Below are 18,175 nucleotides of genomic sequence, written 5' to 3'. Positions count from 1 at the left end.
CTCATACTCTATGGCTAAAATATGCTCCAAATTGCTTTTTGTTTGTTTGTTTGTTTGTTTTTGTTTTTTTTTTTGTTTTTTATATTGCAGTAACTTGGTAAAGGCGTGTGTTCAGAGAAACTTCCAGAGAGTTCAGGCTGTGTTGAAGAATAAAGATGGTCAAACCAAATATTGACTTTCAAGCTCTTTAGAATTGCACAAACTGTTTTTATCTTATATACTGCATTTCCACTTTGCACATGCTTCAGTAAATTGCTGCACCTGTTTCCCGATTTCCCGCCGAAATATAGGCTACAGAAAAGAAGGGTGGCTCGAGACTTTTGCACAATACTGTGTGTGTGCAAAAAGTGGAAAAAAAGTGTTTTGTCTGTTTCTTATATAGTACTCGTAAATGTTACCTTGAAAATGAACATGCTGACAATCAAAACTGGAATAAACACATCCCCATATTGTGTTTTGACTGTAATACCAATTGTGTTGAACTCATTTCTTTTCTCTCAAGTGGGTCTTTGTTAGAAAGCTCAAGCTTTATTTTGTGCATTATCACCGGAAGCGCCCTGTTTAAATGCGGTTACCTGACAGTGGTCCCAAGTTGAGTTCAGTCGCGGTGCTGCTGCGGCGTGGAGACAGTGGGGCAGAAAGTGTCTCGTTTGGGGGGGGTCTGCTTCGAGAGTCACGTTTCACCTTAATCTTTCTTTCTTATGAAAAAAGAAAGAAAACATTTCAAGCTACTTTTGAATGAACAGATAAACTCGGGCTTAAGAGGTGGGACTGGACTGGATCTGGATGGGTGACGGAAGCTCCTCTCACTGATCTGGATGTGTCAAAGAGGAGGGAAGCTTTATGTTCTGAGCTCCTTTCGGAATGACTCGAGTATCGGGTGTGAACAGAATGCAAGGGACTGAAGAAGAAAAATGATGTTTACAGGAATCGCGCTGCTTTCACCTGATTTTATTCGTTTCTTTTAGGAAGTTTAGCCAGCGCATCTGAGCCCACAAAGCAGATCATCTCATTTGTAGCCGTCCACCACACCTCGGTTTGTCAGCCTCCTCATTATCAAATTGATCCCAGCTTTAAAGATTAATTGTAAAAACTTCCATTTGACTGTGTGAGGAGATGCTGATATTCACTGTTTTGTAATCAGTCTTGAGCCTTTGTTTTTGTTTTGTTTTTTTGTTTGTTTGTTTAGTTTGTTTTGTTTGCAGCTTTATAATATATATATGCATATCTAAGAGGTAAATATGGCCATCAACACGGACGCCAACTTCCAGAGGTCCAACTTGGGTGAAGGCGGAGGAGGCGCTCAGCCGGCAGACTTCCAGGAAACTGAGAAACTACTTGCAGTGACCACCGAGCCTGGAGGTAACGAGATGAAAATGTCCACCTCTTTCACGGTCAACGTGGGCAGTGACAAGGGTCTGGAAGCCGAGGAGAACGGCCACAGCGTCTCCGTGAGATCGGGCTCCACGGGGCAGCTGGCAGCCGCCGCCCCTCTCTCCCCCTCCAAGGCGAGTCTGAGCCGCTCCTCCACCGGGAACGCGGTCCAAGAGACCCCGAAGCCCAGGGATTACCTCATCCTCGTCATCTTCTCCTGCCTCTTCCCCGTTTGGCCCGTCAGCATCGTCGCACTGGTGTACTCCATTATGGTGAGCATCTTTTCGTTACTGGTTCATCAAAACTGTTTAAAAAAACATGATTTTTCTTTTTTTTTTTTTTTTTACTACTGGACCATAGAATGGGTCCACAGACATGAACAGGGGTAATAGGCTAAGTGAATCAAGACAGACCACAGGCTGATCTTGGAACAGACCAGTGTCTTCTTGCAGTTAAGGTTCACTTCATATTTAAGAATGCCCCTTATCTTTACATCCTTTTGATATCTGAAGGAATTTGGTTTACATATATATATATTTTTTAAACATAGACACTTTCCTTAACTAATAACCATATTTTCCTGTGGGTGGATGTTCATCAGAGTGCCAGCTTATTTATTTAAGACAGAAAGACAAGTAAGACAAGACAAGCAGAGGTAGGATGACAATTTAAAAGAAAGTTTCTGACACTTTTAAACTTAAAGGTATTTTTATTTTATTGATATATAAAGAACATAAATGTTAATCCATTTGAAAAGCTGGCACACACCTACATATACAAACAGAAGAATCACTGCCCCATCAGCTTTCCCATTGCTGAGGCATTAAATGATCTCACGCTGGCTGTTTCCAAACTCAGTTGTCGGATGGTCTGCTTCAGAAGGGTTGATACTTGATTTATCTCCTTACAGAAAATTTCAGGATGCTGCTTAGACACCAAAGCCACTTCACCCAGCCATGCCATAAATATAGCACTACTGTACTATATTGTCAATCAAATGCCGTGTTTTTGCAAACCTGAGCTTTATAGACCCATGTGGTCTTTGCATGGGCCGCATTCCAAACTGCAGCACATGTAACCGAGTCTGTGATGCTGAGGATGCACTTTCCTGTTGTCTCCCTCTGCAGTGGTGAGAGGTCTGGAGCAAAGATGGTGGAGTTGTTGTTCAAGGCTTTGTTTTTGAGTTTATTACACAAAATTATATATATATATATATATATATATATATATATATATATATATATATATATATATATATATATATATATATATATATATATATATATATATATATATATGGTACATAAGTACTGATGTGCGGATATGCTGTTACTGTATAAAAGCTTTTCGGCATAAAACAGTGCCAGTTTCATTGTTTACACTGCTAAGGACACCAGCACAGCAGACAGTGGTGTGAGGTTAAGCAGTGTCTTCATGGTTATTTGTGAACTAGTTTGTCAAAAAAAAAAAAAAAAAATGGCTTCCAGACTTCCAGTTTCCTGGTTAGATAAAGTCACATTTTTGTTTTTCCTTCACCAGACAGCCCAGTCAACTAGAAGAAGGCTACACCTTATTGATGGTAACATTTTGTCCACTTTTGTACAAATATATTAGTGATTAAAACATGTCAAACAGTAAGGTTGAAAACAATAGTAAAACATGACAGTTTAAAATGGCTCAATATATTTAAATCAGGTATTCATAAAAAAAAACAAAAACCTTGTGATCAGTAAATTTGCTGTTATGTAATAATACACACATATACCTTTTGAAATAAAGTTATACATTAACACAACATAATACATTTGGATTTTCTCCAAGTCTGGAAGGCCACAGATTCTTGGTATCTATATTCTTGTCTGCTAAGATGTCAGAGCTGCACATCAGTATCAAATCGCTGGCTAAAGTCCTTTCTCCGTTGTCGCAGTAATGGTTTTTGTTGTTACTACAGACACTTTCAGCTGGGTTTCTGTTTCATTCCTGATCAAAGTTGTAATGAAGAGTAAATGTGTCAAAAAATTAAAAGGAAGTAGTTTTGTTTGTTTGTTTTCTATATTTAAAATGTACACAATAAATCCACATGGTTCAGCTAACTATAAAATGAACCACACAGCATTATATCAGTTAAAAACAAATAAGAATTACACCAAAATAAACTGAAAATTATGCCGCTTCAGAAGATAATATATGTTTTTATTGTTTGTTTTGTGCATTTTCAGAAAATCTAAGGTTTTGTTGGATGAGCTGTGGAGAATTCAACACAGTTTCTATATTCTTATTCATTTCCACATTTCCAATAAACAGCTAAAGTATAGGTAAAAAAAAAAAAAGAAAAACAGATCCATTAACAGTAGTGTTTAAGGCTTGCAAACTACAGAAATCATGTGTATATAGGCTCATCAAGCTTTGTTACAACCACAGTAAAGCTGAGCGGCGTGTACTGGTAGCCATAATATGTAATCTGTTCTGCCCTGTAAGTTTAGATAAAGTCAAGCTGCTGTTGCTGAGCTGTACAGATACATACAGCTTATGACAAACCTTTGCAGCGACTATATGGAACTATTTTCCCAGAACTTTTTTAGCACCATCGGTCATAACTTTCCTGTGTCAGGATTTTAACTCCTGCTGGTTGATGGCTGCTTAGTTTCCACTGGCATGGCCGCTTGTGTTTTTCAGTGCACTTTACTTCTGACTCTCTACAGTAGCCAATTCTCAGATCTACAGAGAAACAAGGCAAAGGCAATGCAGTAAACCCATTAGTTCTGTAATATCACTCCTGCGGGCACTACACACCAAAGGGAATATCAGACGGTATCCACAAGACAGCCTGTACTTCCCTGAGCCATCATCATGAACCCACTGACATTCACAAGTCAGCTGCTGGCTAATGGTATTGAGAGAGAGAGAGAGAGAGAGAGAGAGTGTGTGTGTGAGAGAGAGAGATAGAAAGTGTGGGAGAGAGAGGTTTTGACAGAGGGCAGAAGAAAGAAAAGTGAAGGAGGGAGAAACTGGAGCTGGCCACTAACTCGATAGAAGGCGAGAGAAGTCAATTTAGTTTCTCTGCAGAGGGCAGATTGCAGCAGTTAGCAGCTCAGTAGCAGTGATCAACATCCTCTCTCTTTCCTGGGGGGTAAGGAAAGGGAATATAGGCCTCCCAAAGAAGATCAAAACATCATTGGCTGCATTATTGATGAGCTACAAGGGCAGATGGGCGTGAAAGAGACAGCAAATGGCCATAAAGTAGTTCTTATCACTTGATTAGAAAGGAGCTGAATCAGATACCACAGTCAGATAAGTGCAAGTGAGTCGGAACAGGAAAAACAGAGGTGTACACCACTCGCTGTGAGCAAATGAATCAAAAGTAATGTGGTTCATACCACACGATGCAGCTTTGGAGTGCAAGATTAGTGCTAAGTGCCAGTATTCTCTTCTCATCATCCACTGTGAAATGGATACTGCTGGAAAGACACATTAAAAAAGATCAGCTTTCAAAATGGTATCATTGAGGAGATGTCAGAGGAACTGCCCACAGGAAATCATTCACAAGAACAGAAACATAAAAAATAATATCTTAAGGGGTAGCCTAATATGAAATGCCACAGTAGTTGGTTGGCTGCATTATTGATGAGCAAGTAAATCCTTTAACTTCCAGTGACCTGGATTCAGACTTCAGTTCATGCCAAGAGGTTTTGTGCTTAGCAGTCATGTGCTATTATGCAACATTTACTATACTGCTTACTACTCTGTGTATTAAAATGAATCCCAATGTAAAGCATAACCTCAGCTTTTGTTGTCTTAGTATGCAATCTGAACTAAATAATGGCTCAAATGACTGTATTGTGATCACAGTGAGAAACCAGCAGTAACTCAGCACTACCCCTTAGCTCTAAGTGGCATTTAAGCCTGTTTCAGATCATTGCTTTGGTTCTTCAGAAATACATTTGTTTTCAGCACCAGTCTGAGCAACAAAGCTTTGACAAATCCACTATACGCCAGCCTGTTCAACACAAAACAGCAGATAAAAGTGGTGCACACTGGGCTGCAACAGACCCAAATTATCTTCAAAAACTGAGAGCTGGAAAGGGATGTCAATACTGGGTCATCATTCATTTGGAGTGAGTGCATTTATATGCAGGTGTTGTGTTTTTAGATCATACCCCTGTTTCCCGCTGCAGTTTTAAACATAATCAAACATCATTCAGTCACCTGCATCTAACTGTAGATGCAGACAGACTTGGCAGATTCTACTATTATACAGAACATAAACCACATTTCACAATTTGAGCAAACACATATTTTTGACATAGTGTAGGAAAGGCACAGAAAATCTAGATGTCTAAATCTAAAGGGATAACAAGACACTGCAAACATCAAATAACTAAATAGCTAAAAATAACCTTATTTATAGGTCTCGTTTAACCTTGTAAAAGAGTCAGCATCTTTCCACACTGGTAGATGGTGCATTGCTAACAACAGTAACAACATTTCTCACTACTTTCAGCAGCAGGAACACCTAAAAGCTAACTTCCAGCTGGCTGCCGCCAAAGATCTCTCAAAGATGCTTGTGGGAAAGGCTTGTGGCTGAAAAACGTGGAAGATGTGCAGTCAATTATGGGTATTGGAGAGGTTGGGGTAATAAGTTTTTACAGTCTGCAGCAGCCTCTCCCAGTAATGGGAATGCCCAAACTGCAGGAGCATTACTGCATGCTCTGCAGATTTGCTTGTAAAATATGGTCCCACAATGCTGCACTGGAGGGATGACTTTGTTTGTTTGTGCGTGCGTGCATGTACACGCGCGTGTGTGTGGGTCTAGGTAAATGAGTTCTTATTAGTAGTCAAATGCTGCAGTCCCTGTCAGAGAACATTTTATACTGTTCTTACCAAATGTGAGTTTGTCACAGTGTTGCAGAGGGAAAAGAAAACCCTATCACTTATTTATCATTTTAAATCACTGAATACTATGGCCAGTAAAACTGAATTCATAGATAGTCATCTTGTTTAGTGGCTCAAGAAAGAGTAAAAAAAAAAACATCCCTCTGAAAATGGTCTGTGTTTGAGAAAGCTTTTGATTGTAATCAAAAGCTTTCACAAACACAGACCTGTCACGGTTTGCGGCTGCATTTCAGCCAGTGGTGTTGGGGATCATGTCGAAACAAATAGAATTGTGAACACAGAAAATACTGTCAGATTTTGATCCACGATCTGGAAAGCATCAGACTGGCAGTAGCTTCATTTTTCAGCATGACAATGATCCCAGATATACTGCCAATGCAGTAAAAGCATACCTGGATAGAAAAACACATTGTAGTACTATCAGTCATGGATTGGCCTCCCTATTATGGAAGAAGTGTGAGATCATGTTGACAGAGAACAGAACAAAAGGCAGCCAACATCCAAAGAAGAGCTTTGAATGTCCTTCGAGAAGCCTGGAGAACTATTCCTGAAGACTTTGCTGAAGGATAAATCTATATTTGGTCATACCAAATATTGACTTTGAAGTTGGTTGTACAAACTCCTTTTTTTCTTTATGTATTGCATTTGTATCTATGTTTGCACAGGTTTCACTAACACAATGCACCTATTTCCCATTTTACTAACAAAGCTATAAAGAAATGAGGGGTTGCTCAGGACATTTGCACAGTGTTGTATATTCATTCATTCATTACATATAAACTATTTAAAAAACTGGACAAATGCAACAGTATATTAGTTTGTAATTAAATACCTTCAAAAAATAATGACATTTCCACCAGCTTCATCTGTGCTTTCTGATTGCTAAGTAACAAATGTTACATTTTATTGTTAAAATTTCAACAATGATTCACATAGGTGTTTTGCATCAAATTTAGTTTTCCTTCAAATAGTAGCTGCAGTGTAACCAGAGACTGCGCTTTGCTTTAAAAATCTCAGCTCTGGTCAAAACACGTCCTATTTGCTTTTTAGTGTTTCTTTCTCATCTGCTCTACATGTGTTTAGATGTGTTTGCTCTGTTTTGGACTGGATAGCCAGCTTTTTGTTTTGTTTTTGTAGTTTTACAAACAGATTGCTAATAATGGCATACATTGTCTTGATAGTAGTCTACTGTGCTATGAACTAAACTGTGAAACTTGACCCTGTGTTATCTAAAGCCCTGCAGTGGTTCACTTATAAGAGATCTGCTAATGGAACAAGGCATTCACCATGATGGCCGAGTCTTTTCATGACGTTAGTTTGTTTGAATTCACAAGCTATTCACAAGATATAAATACAATCATAATTTATGAGCTACAGCATCATCTGCGATGCATTTTATAGTTAGAATAGGAAGTGCGCCATCATGCTTGCGGCAGGTTTGATCATCTGGCCACATGAGTCGTTTGCACTTTAATGGAAAATTTCTGTAAAAAGTCTAAAAGCCCTGCTAGCTGCTCCCCACAGACCATGATGCTCCTTATCCCCAACCAGGCCATGTGATTTCATTTAACATACTTAAAAACTCACCAAAAGCCTTGTACTCCCTCATTTGGGGTTAAAAATGACTATCACTACTAAATTATAAATTGTTATCATCTTTTAACTTTAAAAAAAAAAAAAAATCATATGAAGTTTAAAAATTAAAATGTGAGTAATTAAACGACTATAGAAAGGAACATTTTACAAGATGTAATCATATCCATGAAAACTGACAAATCTGTTCATAGAAGAAAACATCCTCCTCATTGTACACGTCTCCTTTCCATCATGGCTGCTGTTGGTTCTCCATTATTAATGGGGAGTGCTGACCTACTACCACCCACCTCTCTGCTGAACATCTGAACATATTACAGAGAATGAGCGTGTGTGTGCACAGAGGCAGCACAATGAACACTACAATTAGGGTAGAATTTCCCATTTGGAAAACAAATATGACCCATTGTAGTCATGCTGTGAATCAATCTGATTCAGGCAAGCAAAGGGAGCCTCCCTCTCACTACACACAGACGCACACACACACACACACACGCACACACACACACACACACACAAATGAAAAGCCTCTTGCAGGTCTCAAAGGTAACATCAAAGAGTGCTGACACAGAAGCCTTACTTTGTTTATTTTTCTTTTCTTATTTTCATTATGCAAGTAAAATACCATCTTTTTAAATCACCTTTCTCCATTGATGGTTTCTCTCTAAGCTGGCCTAATAGGCTGTGTTTTCTGAAAGGGACTTCCATTGATTTAAGGTGCTGATGCTGCTTTTCTCTATGATGTGAGTCCAGATCAATACAGGCTCCAGTGGGACTTTGCACCATAGCTTCACATTGCAGTCTCCGAAGAGAGAAGCTGGCGTGTGTCCCTGTGTGTTAGTGAGAGTAAAGAAATTTCCTATTTTGTTTTCACTAACATGAGCTGGGATTGTGGGATGGTACATTATATGTAGTAGATGTTTAATTCTTTATCAAATTTGAAGAATGCTTAGAAATAAGTTGTGAAAATTATTAATGTTAATGCAATGAGTTGCAAATCATTTAAAGTCTATATTTAATGAAACTGAGAAATCTTATTGTTTTTGAACTATGTCTTAGTTTCAATTGTGATGCAACATCTTTCAAAAGTTGGATTTTACTCTCTCAGAAGTAAAGATGGGGGGGGGGGGGGGGGGGGGGGGGTTCATCATGCTGTGAGAAAATCAGTCAGTAATTTAAGAAAAATGTTTCTCAGTGTCAAATTTTAAATAATTTACTTATTTCATCATGCAAGTTTAAGTTCCTCATCACCACTGTATTAAAAGGAGACATGTAGTTTCTCAGGAAGACTTTTGAAAACCATTGCCAGTGCACTCCATCTCTGCATCTGCTATATATGTAGTAGTGCAGAGGAAGAAAGCCGTAGTGATAGATGTTGCAATACCAAGTTATGGCAACATCAAGAGGAAGGAACACGAGAAGCTCAGGTCTGAGAGAAGAGATAGAGAGGATGTGGAAGGTGAAGGTAATGCTGACCCCCCAAAGTGGGAGAATGGCTCCAGGAGATTCCAGGAACAACATCCAAGATCTGTGTCCCAAATTTATTAGGACACCTGTCATAAAAACAAGAAAAGACAAATATTTTAGAAATCTGTCAAAAATCTGTTCAAAACAAAAAAAAATTTTTGTTATTTTTAGGCAGATAACTAACTGAATTCATGTATTTTTTTTTTATGCCCGACCTGAGCAGGCACACTGGGCTTCGCTGAGAATATTAATCAAGCATATGGGGCGCCTGGGTGGCTTGGTAGTGAAGCCGGCGACCACGTGCGTGTGCCGCGTTGCGGTGCGGGTGGTGTGGGTTCAAGTCCCGGCCTGTTGCCAATTTGCCCACGTGTCCTCCCCTGTATCTTTCCCCCATTTCCTGTCTCTCTCTTCGCTACCAAGAAAAGCCACTGTGGCTTTTCAAGCATAACATTCAACCACATAAACCACTTTTTCTGTTCAGGAATGCAAGTAAATAACTTTAATTTGGCATTTTAATCAAAAATAATAAATAATATTGTCCTTTTCTATTTATTTATTTCTGCTTTTTTTTAAACTGTTAATTACCACTTCCTTTTTTGTTATTATTGAATTCATTATGTACTGGGCAGCTGAAATCCTATATCATGCAAGAATGTGGAACATTCTGTTTTGAAACTACATCATCAGTTGGTCTTATTATTTCCCGTACAAGAAGAGGTGATGCAATAATGGGGTAAACCCCATCCCAAGATTTTTGAAATGTGTTCCTGGAATCAAATTCAAAAGTTTATATTTTTTCAAAACAATAAAATTTTCCCAGTTTCAACATTTGATTGATTGTCTTTACTATTTTCATTTTAAATACAGACTTTAAATGATTTGCAAATCATTGTGTTTTGTTATTAGTTTATTTTATTTTATGGTGTCCCAGCTTCTTTGGAAGCAGGATTGTAAACAATATGTACTGCTTAACTCACAAATCCACAAATTAGACTGTAGTAACTTTTGCCTAATTTAAAAGTAGTTTTCTACTCCACCCCAGGGTTGCACTGTCCCCAACCCACATGCACCAGTGCACAGTAGTATCTTACTACCAGACAGCCTGGAGGCAGAGCATCTCATGGGAGTGAGAGGATGAAGTAACAAGTTGGTAATCAGGAGGAATAAACTGTATTTCTTTCTGAATTCAAGGTTTTTTATTTTAAACCATTATACTTTATTTAAGCTACTTTCTTTCAGGTTACTTTTAATGTTTTCGCTGCTAGAACACAGTGATGTCACAGCTTTTGAAATAATCTTAGAACCTGGTGAACACCTTGCATGAGCATCACTGTAGTTGTGACCACAGTTGCATAAAGAAGCAACTGCACGCAGCCTATAAGGACAAATTTTGAGCTATCTTTATAACCTGCATTTTCTCCTTTAGTGCAAGTACATTCAAATAGGAAAGATTCATGCTGTCATTATTTTTCAAGGACAGACAAGCATCCCTAGTGTCACCTGTACACTACACTCATTTAAATGATTTAATATAGAACAAACAGTTTAAGTGAAATTTGTTAAATTATGAAGTAAATACTTGAAGTGAATAGTGAATAAAAATATATAAAGAAATGAAATGTAATAACGTATTGGGGTGTAGTTAAAAAACACACACACACACAATGAAACTTAGTTTTTATGACTGCATAAATAAACAAGAGTATCATCATAAAATGTTTTTTTTGACTTGTGCATGGTGCAAAATTGTGAAGTGCCATGTTCCTTTATGTGGAATCCATTTTATAAAATAAAAACATGCATAGCTGAAAACCAAGCAAGTCCAATGAAAAGCCTGAGCCCAAGATTTGATGTTTGAGGTGACTCACATAAAAGCAGTGCAGAAGGACTGAGGATTCCCATCCATCATGCCTCTCACACATACACATAAATCATCCTGTCCCCATATATGCAGTATACATGCAAAGCAATATACATTCAGCATTAAAATGATATACAATCCCTTATAGTGCTGCACTCACTCATCCAGTTGGCTCTGCAAGCCCCAATCTGCTGATCTGAAATTTGACCGTTTACAGTTGAAGTAAATGACGCCTAGTATTTCACAAGTCAACATCACTGGATTGTATGTGTATCATTTTCTTTTTAAAATAACTTTTGATCTTCATAGCCACCCACACTTCCTCCTTACTAATCCTCTGCACTTCCTAATTCATTTTGCTCCATCTGTCCTCTCTCTCATTTTCATAGTACTCCTTCCATTTTCTCCGCATAATCTCTTCCCTCGTTAGTACATCCTTAATCACCCTAACCTGCTGCACATCCTTTCCAGCTCAATCTGCCTGCTCAAACAGTACAAGTCCATTTCTCTTTACTTAATGTCCAGCCTCCCATACAAGCCTTTTCCTTTGCCACCTGTCTCTTTGCTGTACACCTAGCCTCCCAGCACAGTGGCCACTTTTTCTTTGCCAACTTCTTCCTTTGAATACTTTCTTGTACTTCCTCATTCCACCTCTTTGTCTCTTTGCCTTTTTTCCTCTGTCCAGAGGATACACCAAACATCCTCTTGGCAGTTTCCCTCACCACAGCTGTACTATCCCAGTCAAGTGGCAACTCTTCCCTACTACTGCAGCATTCATCTTTCTTCAACTTCCACCATTTAATCCTTGCTTCCGCATTCACTCGCTTCTTCTTAATTCCTAAAGTCATCCTACAGACTATCATCTGATGCTGCTTAGCTACATTCCCTCAGAACACCACCTTGCAGTCTCCTATCTCTTTCAGATCGCACCTTCTACACAAGATATAGTCTAACTGTGTGCACCTTCCCCCACTCTTATATGACTCTTATATGTCACCCTATGTTTCTCCCTCTTCTTGAAGTGGATTCACTACAGCCATTTCCATCCTTTTGTCAAAAACCCACTACCTCGGGGCGCCTGGGTGGCTTAGTGGTGAAGCAGGCAACCACATACATATGCCGTGTTGCGGTGGGAGCAGCGCAGGTTCGAGTCCCAGCCTGTCGCCAGTTTGCCCGCGTGTCTTCCCCTGTATCTTTCCCCCATTTCCTGTCTCTCTCCACTGCCCATAAAAAAGCCACTGTGGCAAAAAAAAAAACACTACCATCTGTCCTTCTGCTTTTCTCTCCTTGACACCATACCTACCCAACAACTCCTCATCACCTCTGTTCTCTTCACTTACATGTCCAGTGAAGTCTGCTCCAATCACCAATCTCTCCCCCCCTGAGGAAACTCTCTACCACCTCATCCAGCTTACTCCAGAATTCTTCTTTCTCTTTTGACATCCAGCTTGTGGGGCATACACACTAACAACATCCAATATCACCCCTTCGATTTCCAACTTCAAACTCTGGGGTTGTACACTGTTAGCGGATAGGACTTGGCTTCTAGGGAATTTGAACCATGAACCTCAAAAATCTCAAATAAGTTCAATTAATGACTAGTCCGTTCAGAAGAAGTCTGTTCTATACAACTTCCTCCAAAGGTCATCACAAAGACAGAATAGATGCAAATGTCAAAGTCTTATAACAGTAAAATGTCCATTTTGATTCCAGAGATGCTGTTCCATAGCTGCTAACTCCATCTGTACACCCAGTTACTTAACCACATATTCATTTCATGGTCGCAGAGGGGTGATGGAGCCAATTCCAGCTGACCTTAGACGAGTTGTTTGCATATTATAAAACCTATGGAGGAATGGACTTCTCAATCAACCATAGGTTGTAGTGTGAAGAACTATTAGTACACCTCACTGGATATGCTGAAAAATTCAGCCATGGAGAACATATGGGGATTTTTTTTTTTTTTTTTGCTGTTTTTAGTATAAAATGTGTCCTAATGTAGACCTTTTTTTTTTGGTAATAAGCCTTTAAGTAACTGTTGGCACAGTGATCAACTAAGTTACAACTTTTGCTTGTGAAAAAATTTTTTCAAGAACTTTTCACATTTGTTGCAAAGTGCAATGCACTCTAATACAGAAGCTCAGTGAACAATAGTGAACATCTCAATGTGTGTGTGTGTGTGTGTGTGTGTGTGTGTGTGTGTGTGTGTGTGTGTGTGTGTGTGTGTGTGTGTGTGTGTATTCATGAGTTAACACAATTGATTTTAAATTGCCTATTTTCATATTTTAAAAAAAAACTTTAAATGTTTCCTGATGTTTATAATTGCAAACAATGTGATCCTGATTACTTCAGAGCTACGCATGGGTGCTGTGAGTATGAGTAGTGGGAGGAATTTTAAGACATCATGAAGTTTTCATGCATCCAGGTCTTGTGGTTTTAGCTGCACAAACACTTTAAGTGTGTAAAAATAAAGACAAAGTGGAAAAACTGGAATGATTGCAGTGAAGCAGCAGGACTGCGTCACTGTTTGCACCTCTAATGATGTCATCATGATGTTGACCATTTCAGGCTGGTGTGATGTTTTTGTTTGCTTCGGATCTTCTCAAAAATCTTCTGCTTGGTGCACTACTGTATGCATTGTATTGGTTTGATAGTCTTGCTGCTTCTGTGTGTCCCCAGTCCAGAAACAGCCTCCAGGCAGGGGATATAGATGGAGCCAGGAGGCTGGGTCGACTGGCTCGCCTGGTCAGTATTGTTGCCATTATCCTGGGCGTGGTCATCATCACAGTCTACGTCTCGGTTCAAGGTACATTAATTAAAACAAGTAGGACAATTTTTTCATAAGGTGTCCAGTGTACTGCAGACAGATTTCAATTTAAGTTTAAAGAACAGCTGCAGATGATGCAAAGGAGATTTTTTGGAAATAATGCATGACTCCACTTACAAATGAAACAAGTGTTCAAAGAACACTAGATTATGATTACAGGGTCATATATGACACTGGCACACAAGCTTTAGATATGTTTCCTGTGTTCAACCTCAGCACATTTACAACTTGGGAAGGCAGAGGGTGGGATAAATGAAGGTACTTACTTTCACTACAACAGTGAAAACAATGAATTTGATCATGAGTGTCTGACACGCCTCTATCTCTCTCTCTCTCTCTCTTTTTTTTTACAGTTACCCATTGAACTTGTGAGAGACGACCTTTCAGCAAGTAAACAAGTGAAAAATATCACTCAGAGATGCATGTATTAGAATCTGGTTAGCATTTGCTTGACAAAAATAATGAAAATCCTGATGTAAACTTGTCAGGTTAAAACAGAGAAGGAAGAAAATGCAGATTTGTTTGTGGTCAGAAGGACTCAGAAATGTTTCCTTTTGGAATACGAACTTCTCAAAATGAAGAGGAAGAGCGACGTATGAGGAGAGAGTGACTTTCTCTGTCTGAGACGGGGCTTTTGGATTTTGGGTTTGGTCTCCAAACTTTGGACAGCTGCATATAATCCTCATATATTCCTCATTGAACCTTTTGCATTCAAAGCATATACAGCTACAAATATATTTGAAATGTGGATATAGCAAAATACATATGTACATTGTACATGTACATTTTATATAATGTTTGTATGCCAAGTGGTGCTGGGTTTGTTAAGACCACTACAGTGGCTGCTTTGTCAGCGTCTGGATTATCAGTAGAAACTCGAAGGTTTGTGAAAGGGTGAATTGGACGTGATAATTTTTATTTATTATAATCTTTCATTAAAAAAAAAAAAAGACCAACTGCATGTCTGAATGTAGATCACCAAATCTCTGCCTTCATTTTGACTGTTATTAGATCTTTCTTTTGTTGTTAAGGAGTCCAAGAGGCTAGCAGGTTTGCACATGGAAGACTGATTTGTGTACAACTAATTATCCTCTAATTATTTACCACAAACTTCACTTGGTGTCAGTTACAACCTCAGTTTTGTTGGTGTTCAACTTTTACCCTTAGAATGCATTTTACATGTCAGATTTACTACCCACATGCCGCGCGTGTGTGTGTGTGTATGTGTGCGTGTTTACTACCTTTCTAAATCATAGCTCCCTATTTTGCATTGTTACACATTGACTGTTAAATGTCATTGAGTGTTTCACTGAATGTTTTTCCAGCTTGTTGTATTGGTATAAAATGTATTTATATGGGAAAATATATATGCAATATGTACGCATGCTATGGGCAAAATGGGCTGACACAAAAACATTTTTAACAGTGAGCAGGTCTGTAAGTTTAACTTAGTAACAATGAATAGCATTTGAAAAAAAGAGCATTCCTTGAAGTCCAAGCCTGACAAATTGTCTGTATTCATGATTTTATCATAGAGATGCAGTATATTAATCCCCCTGTGGATACGCAGAACAGTGTACGAAGTACCAGGCTTATGAGCACAGATAAAATCACTGTAATGCCATGTAGCTTTTCTTTGGGCAATAATCTTAATTGTTCTTTTCATCTTGTGCAAACTTAAACTTTTTTTTTTTTTTTTTTTGGGGGGGGGGGGGGGGGGGGGGTGCATAAATTACAATGCTTGTTTTTATTTGCTCATGCAACTGAAACAAGCAAAGCCCTATACTGTGCCGCTAAAGTGATATTACCAAGTCCTCAACCTCATCAGTGTAAGAACATATAACTGCGAACTGTCAAGTAAACACACTTTCATCATCCCCATTCTTAATCATAGTTGTACATAAAAGTCACTTTAGCAAAACATCTGAAAGCAGCAAAATCCAAAGATGCCCTATTGCTTACTCAATGCAAGCTACTGCTCTGGTGTTTTTCTTACATCGGAATTTTTCATCTGGAAAAACTGGTGACCAGAAGCCAACTGTCTAACACAAGCACTGCTCTGTCAGTAAAACAGTTCAAACTTTTTCATTCCATTTCTGTGTATTACTGTTTCCTTTCCAGTATATTGTATGTGCCATTTCTCATCTCTGTGGTGTACATTTTGCATGTCAGGAATAAATATTACCATGCATGGTCCAAGTTGTGCCTCGTCATGGTAATTTCCATTTCACAAGAATATCAATGACAGTATCAACGTTCAATGTGTTTATGCATTCAGAGATGCTCTTCTGCATCCCTTGGTTGTAGTAAGGGGTTAATTACATTACTGTTACTTTTTTAGCTCAAAGTAGTCTGGCCATTCTCCTCTGACCTCTGGTATCAACAAGGCATTTTCACCCAGAGAACTGTCATGTGATTGGCTGATTAGATATTTGCATCAATGAGAGGTCAATCAGGTATAACTAATGAATTGGCCAGTGAGTGTGAGTTTGCCACGTTAGGATGTTATTCGTCACTACGGAGGATGGAGAGAATATTATTAACTTTGCAGGTATATGATCATAAACCGAAGTATTAGGCAGATTTTAAAAATATGCTCAACGATTGTCCCAGAAGAGAAGTATGGGGAAGTATGGGGAGCGTTATTATATCCTGACAGGAAGTCCATCCATTCTCTTTTGCTTACCCTATTCAGGGTCGCAGGGGGTGGGGGGTTGAGCCTATCTCAGCTGTCATGGGGCGAAAGGCAGGGTACACCCTGTACCGGTCACCAGCCTGTCGTAGGGCTAACACAAAGAGACAGACAACCATTCACTCATACCCACAACTATGGCCAATTTTGAACCACCAATTAACCCCACTAAGTGCATGTCTTTGGACTGTGGGACGAAACCGGGGTACCCGGAGAAAACCCACACAAACATGGCGAGAACACGCAAACTCCCGGGGCCTGGGCCAAGGTGGATTTAAACCCAGACTTATACATGCCATTTTAGTTACTAATAATCAAAACATTTCCTTTAAAAATTCAGTTTAGTGGTGGCACCACAAGTCAGTTGGTTAACCGACTAGAAGTCTCAAAGGCAGTCTTTCAGTCAGTCACACTTTGAGACAAAATTGTCAAATCCACCAACAACCTTTTTTGCCATCCATGACTGTTTTTTTTTTTTTTTCAGTTTCATCACTGATGAAAAATGTTGCCTAAGAAAAAAAAAAAAAGCAGAAGCATTTCTTGCACTTTCCTTACAGACAAGAAAAAAAAAACACTACAGTGCATTTGTGAATGTAATATTTGTGGATTGTTCAGTTTTTATTGAGGGTGACAGGAGAAGATATTGATATTGATTCAACTCCATGCTGCTGCTGCAGTCTGCAGTCCTGTATTGGATTGCACTATATTGCACAGCTGTTGCTGTTTATATTGGATCTAAACTCTGTACATAAAGCACACACAGTTCGACTTCAGGGAACACAAACACCATTCGTCATGGCCACCACAGCTACAGGCTGTAGAGGAGGGGAGAACTAGAATTTACAGCTGTCTTCAACCACACACACACACACACACACACACACACTGCAGAATCCTGAAAAATTTGCATCCCTAACACATAAAGGTTTACCATGGTTTCAGATACAGAAAGTGTTGTCTGTCCTTTCAGTTCCTAGTTCATGAAAATGCTTCATTTGGACTAAAACATCCTTTAAATTTATCACTAAATATTTGATTTGTTCACAGAAGATTTCTGTCTTACAAGTTGCCATAGCACAACTCTTCTGACAGAATCTGGTGGTTAGTTCAGCATCTGAAATATTCAGGAGTTGCACCTCTGCGGTACTTAAACAGCATGTACTCTTCTGAACTACACTTAGGCTTCAGCACAGGGTTTCCTTCCTAAAAGGCGTAAGATATTAATGGACAGGCTGGCAGTGTTTGTCTGACTGCTATAGAATAAAGAAAAGGCTATTCTTTTTGTAACACCAGGATCTAGAATTTTTTTTTTTAATCTTTTAGTCTTTGTGAGGAAGGTATCAAACAGAGGGGATGAGGACAAGAAACCAAATGCATTCTCTTCAGTCCACAGGCGTGGACTTTTTTTTTTTTTTTTTGGATTCAAGTCAACTGACAGCCTGAAGCAGTGAGAGAAAGGCACATTGAT

At 39.0% G+C, this 18,175-nt stretch overlaps 1 protein-coding gene across 1 annotated transcript; it reads left to right on the top strand.

Annotated features, from left to right (window-relative positions):
* The first annotated feature begins 640 nt into the window (after positions 1-640).
* trarg1a (trafficking regulator of GLUT4 (SLC2A4) 1a) lies at positions 641-15,684 on the top strand. Its single transcript, XM_030745042.1, has 3 exons — positions 641-1,646; positions 13,868-13,994; positions 14,369-15,684. The coding sequence occupies exons 1-3, from the start codon at positions 1,242-1,244 to the stop codon at positions 14,377-14,379; spliced, it is 543 nt and encodes a 180-aa protein (XP_030600902.1). The 5' UTR covers positions 641-1,241; the 3' UTR covers positions 14,380-15,684.
* Positions 15,685-18,175: the final 2,491 nt, after the last annotated feature.

This window comes from Archocentrus centrarchus, chromosome 13 (assembly GCF_007364275.1).
Source record: "Archocentrus centrarchus isolate MPI-CPG fArcCen1 chromosome 13, fArcCen1, whole genome shotgun sequence".
NCBI lineage: Eukaryota > Metazoa > Chordata > Actinopteri > Cichliformes > Cichlidae > Archocentrus > Archocentrus centrarchus.
The sequence above is the reverse complement of the archived record's forward strand: the minus strand, read 5'-3'. Positions and strand labels throughout refer to the sequence as shown.

Excerpts from the sequence above, each read along its gene's own strand:
- trarg1a (XM_030745042.1), top strand. The coding sequence starts at position 1,242 with ATGGCCATCAACACGGACGCCAACTTCCAGAGGTCCAACTTGGGTGAA. Across the intron at positions 1,647-13,867 it reads CACTGGTGTACTCCATTATG|TCCAGAAACAGCCTCCAGGC; the intron begins GTGAGCATCTTT and ends GTGTGTCCCCAG.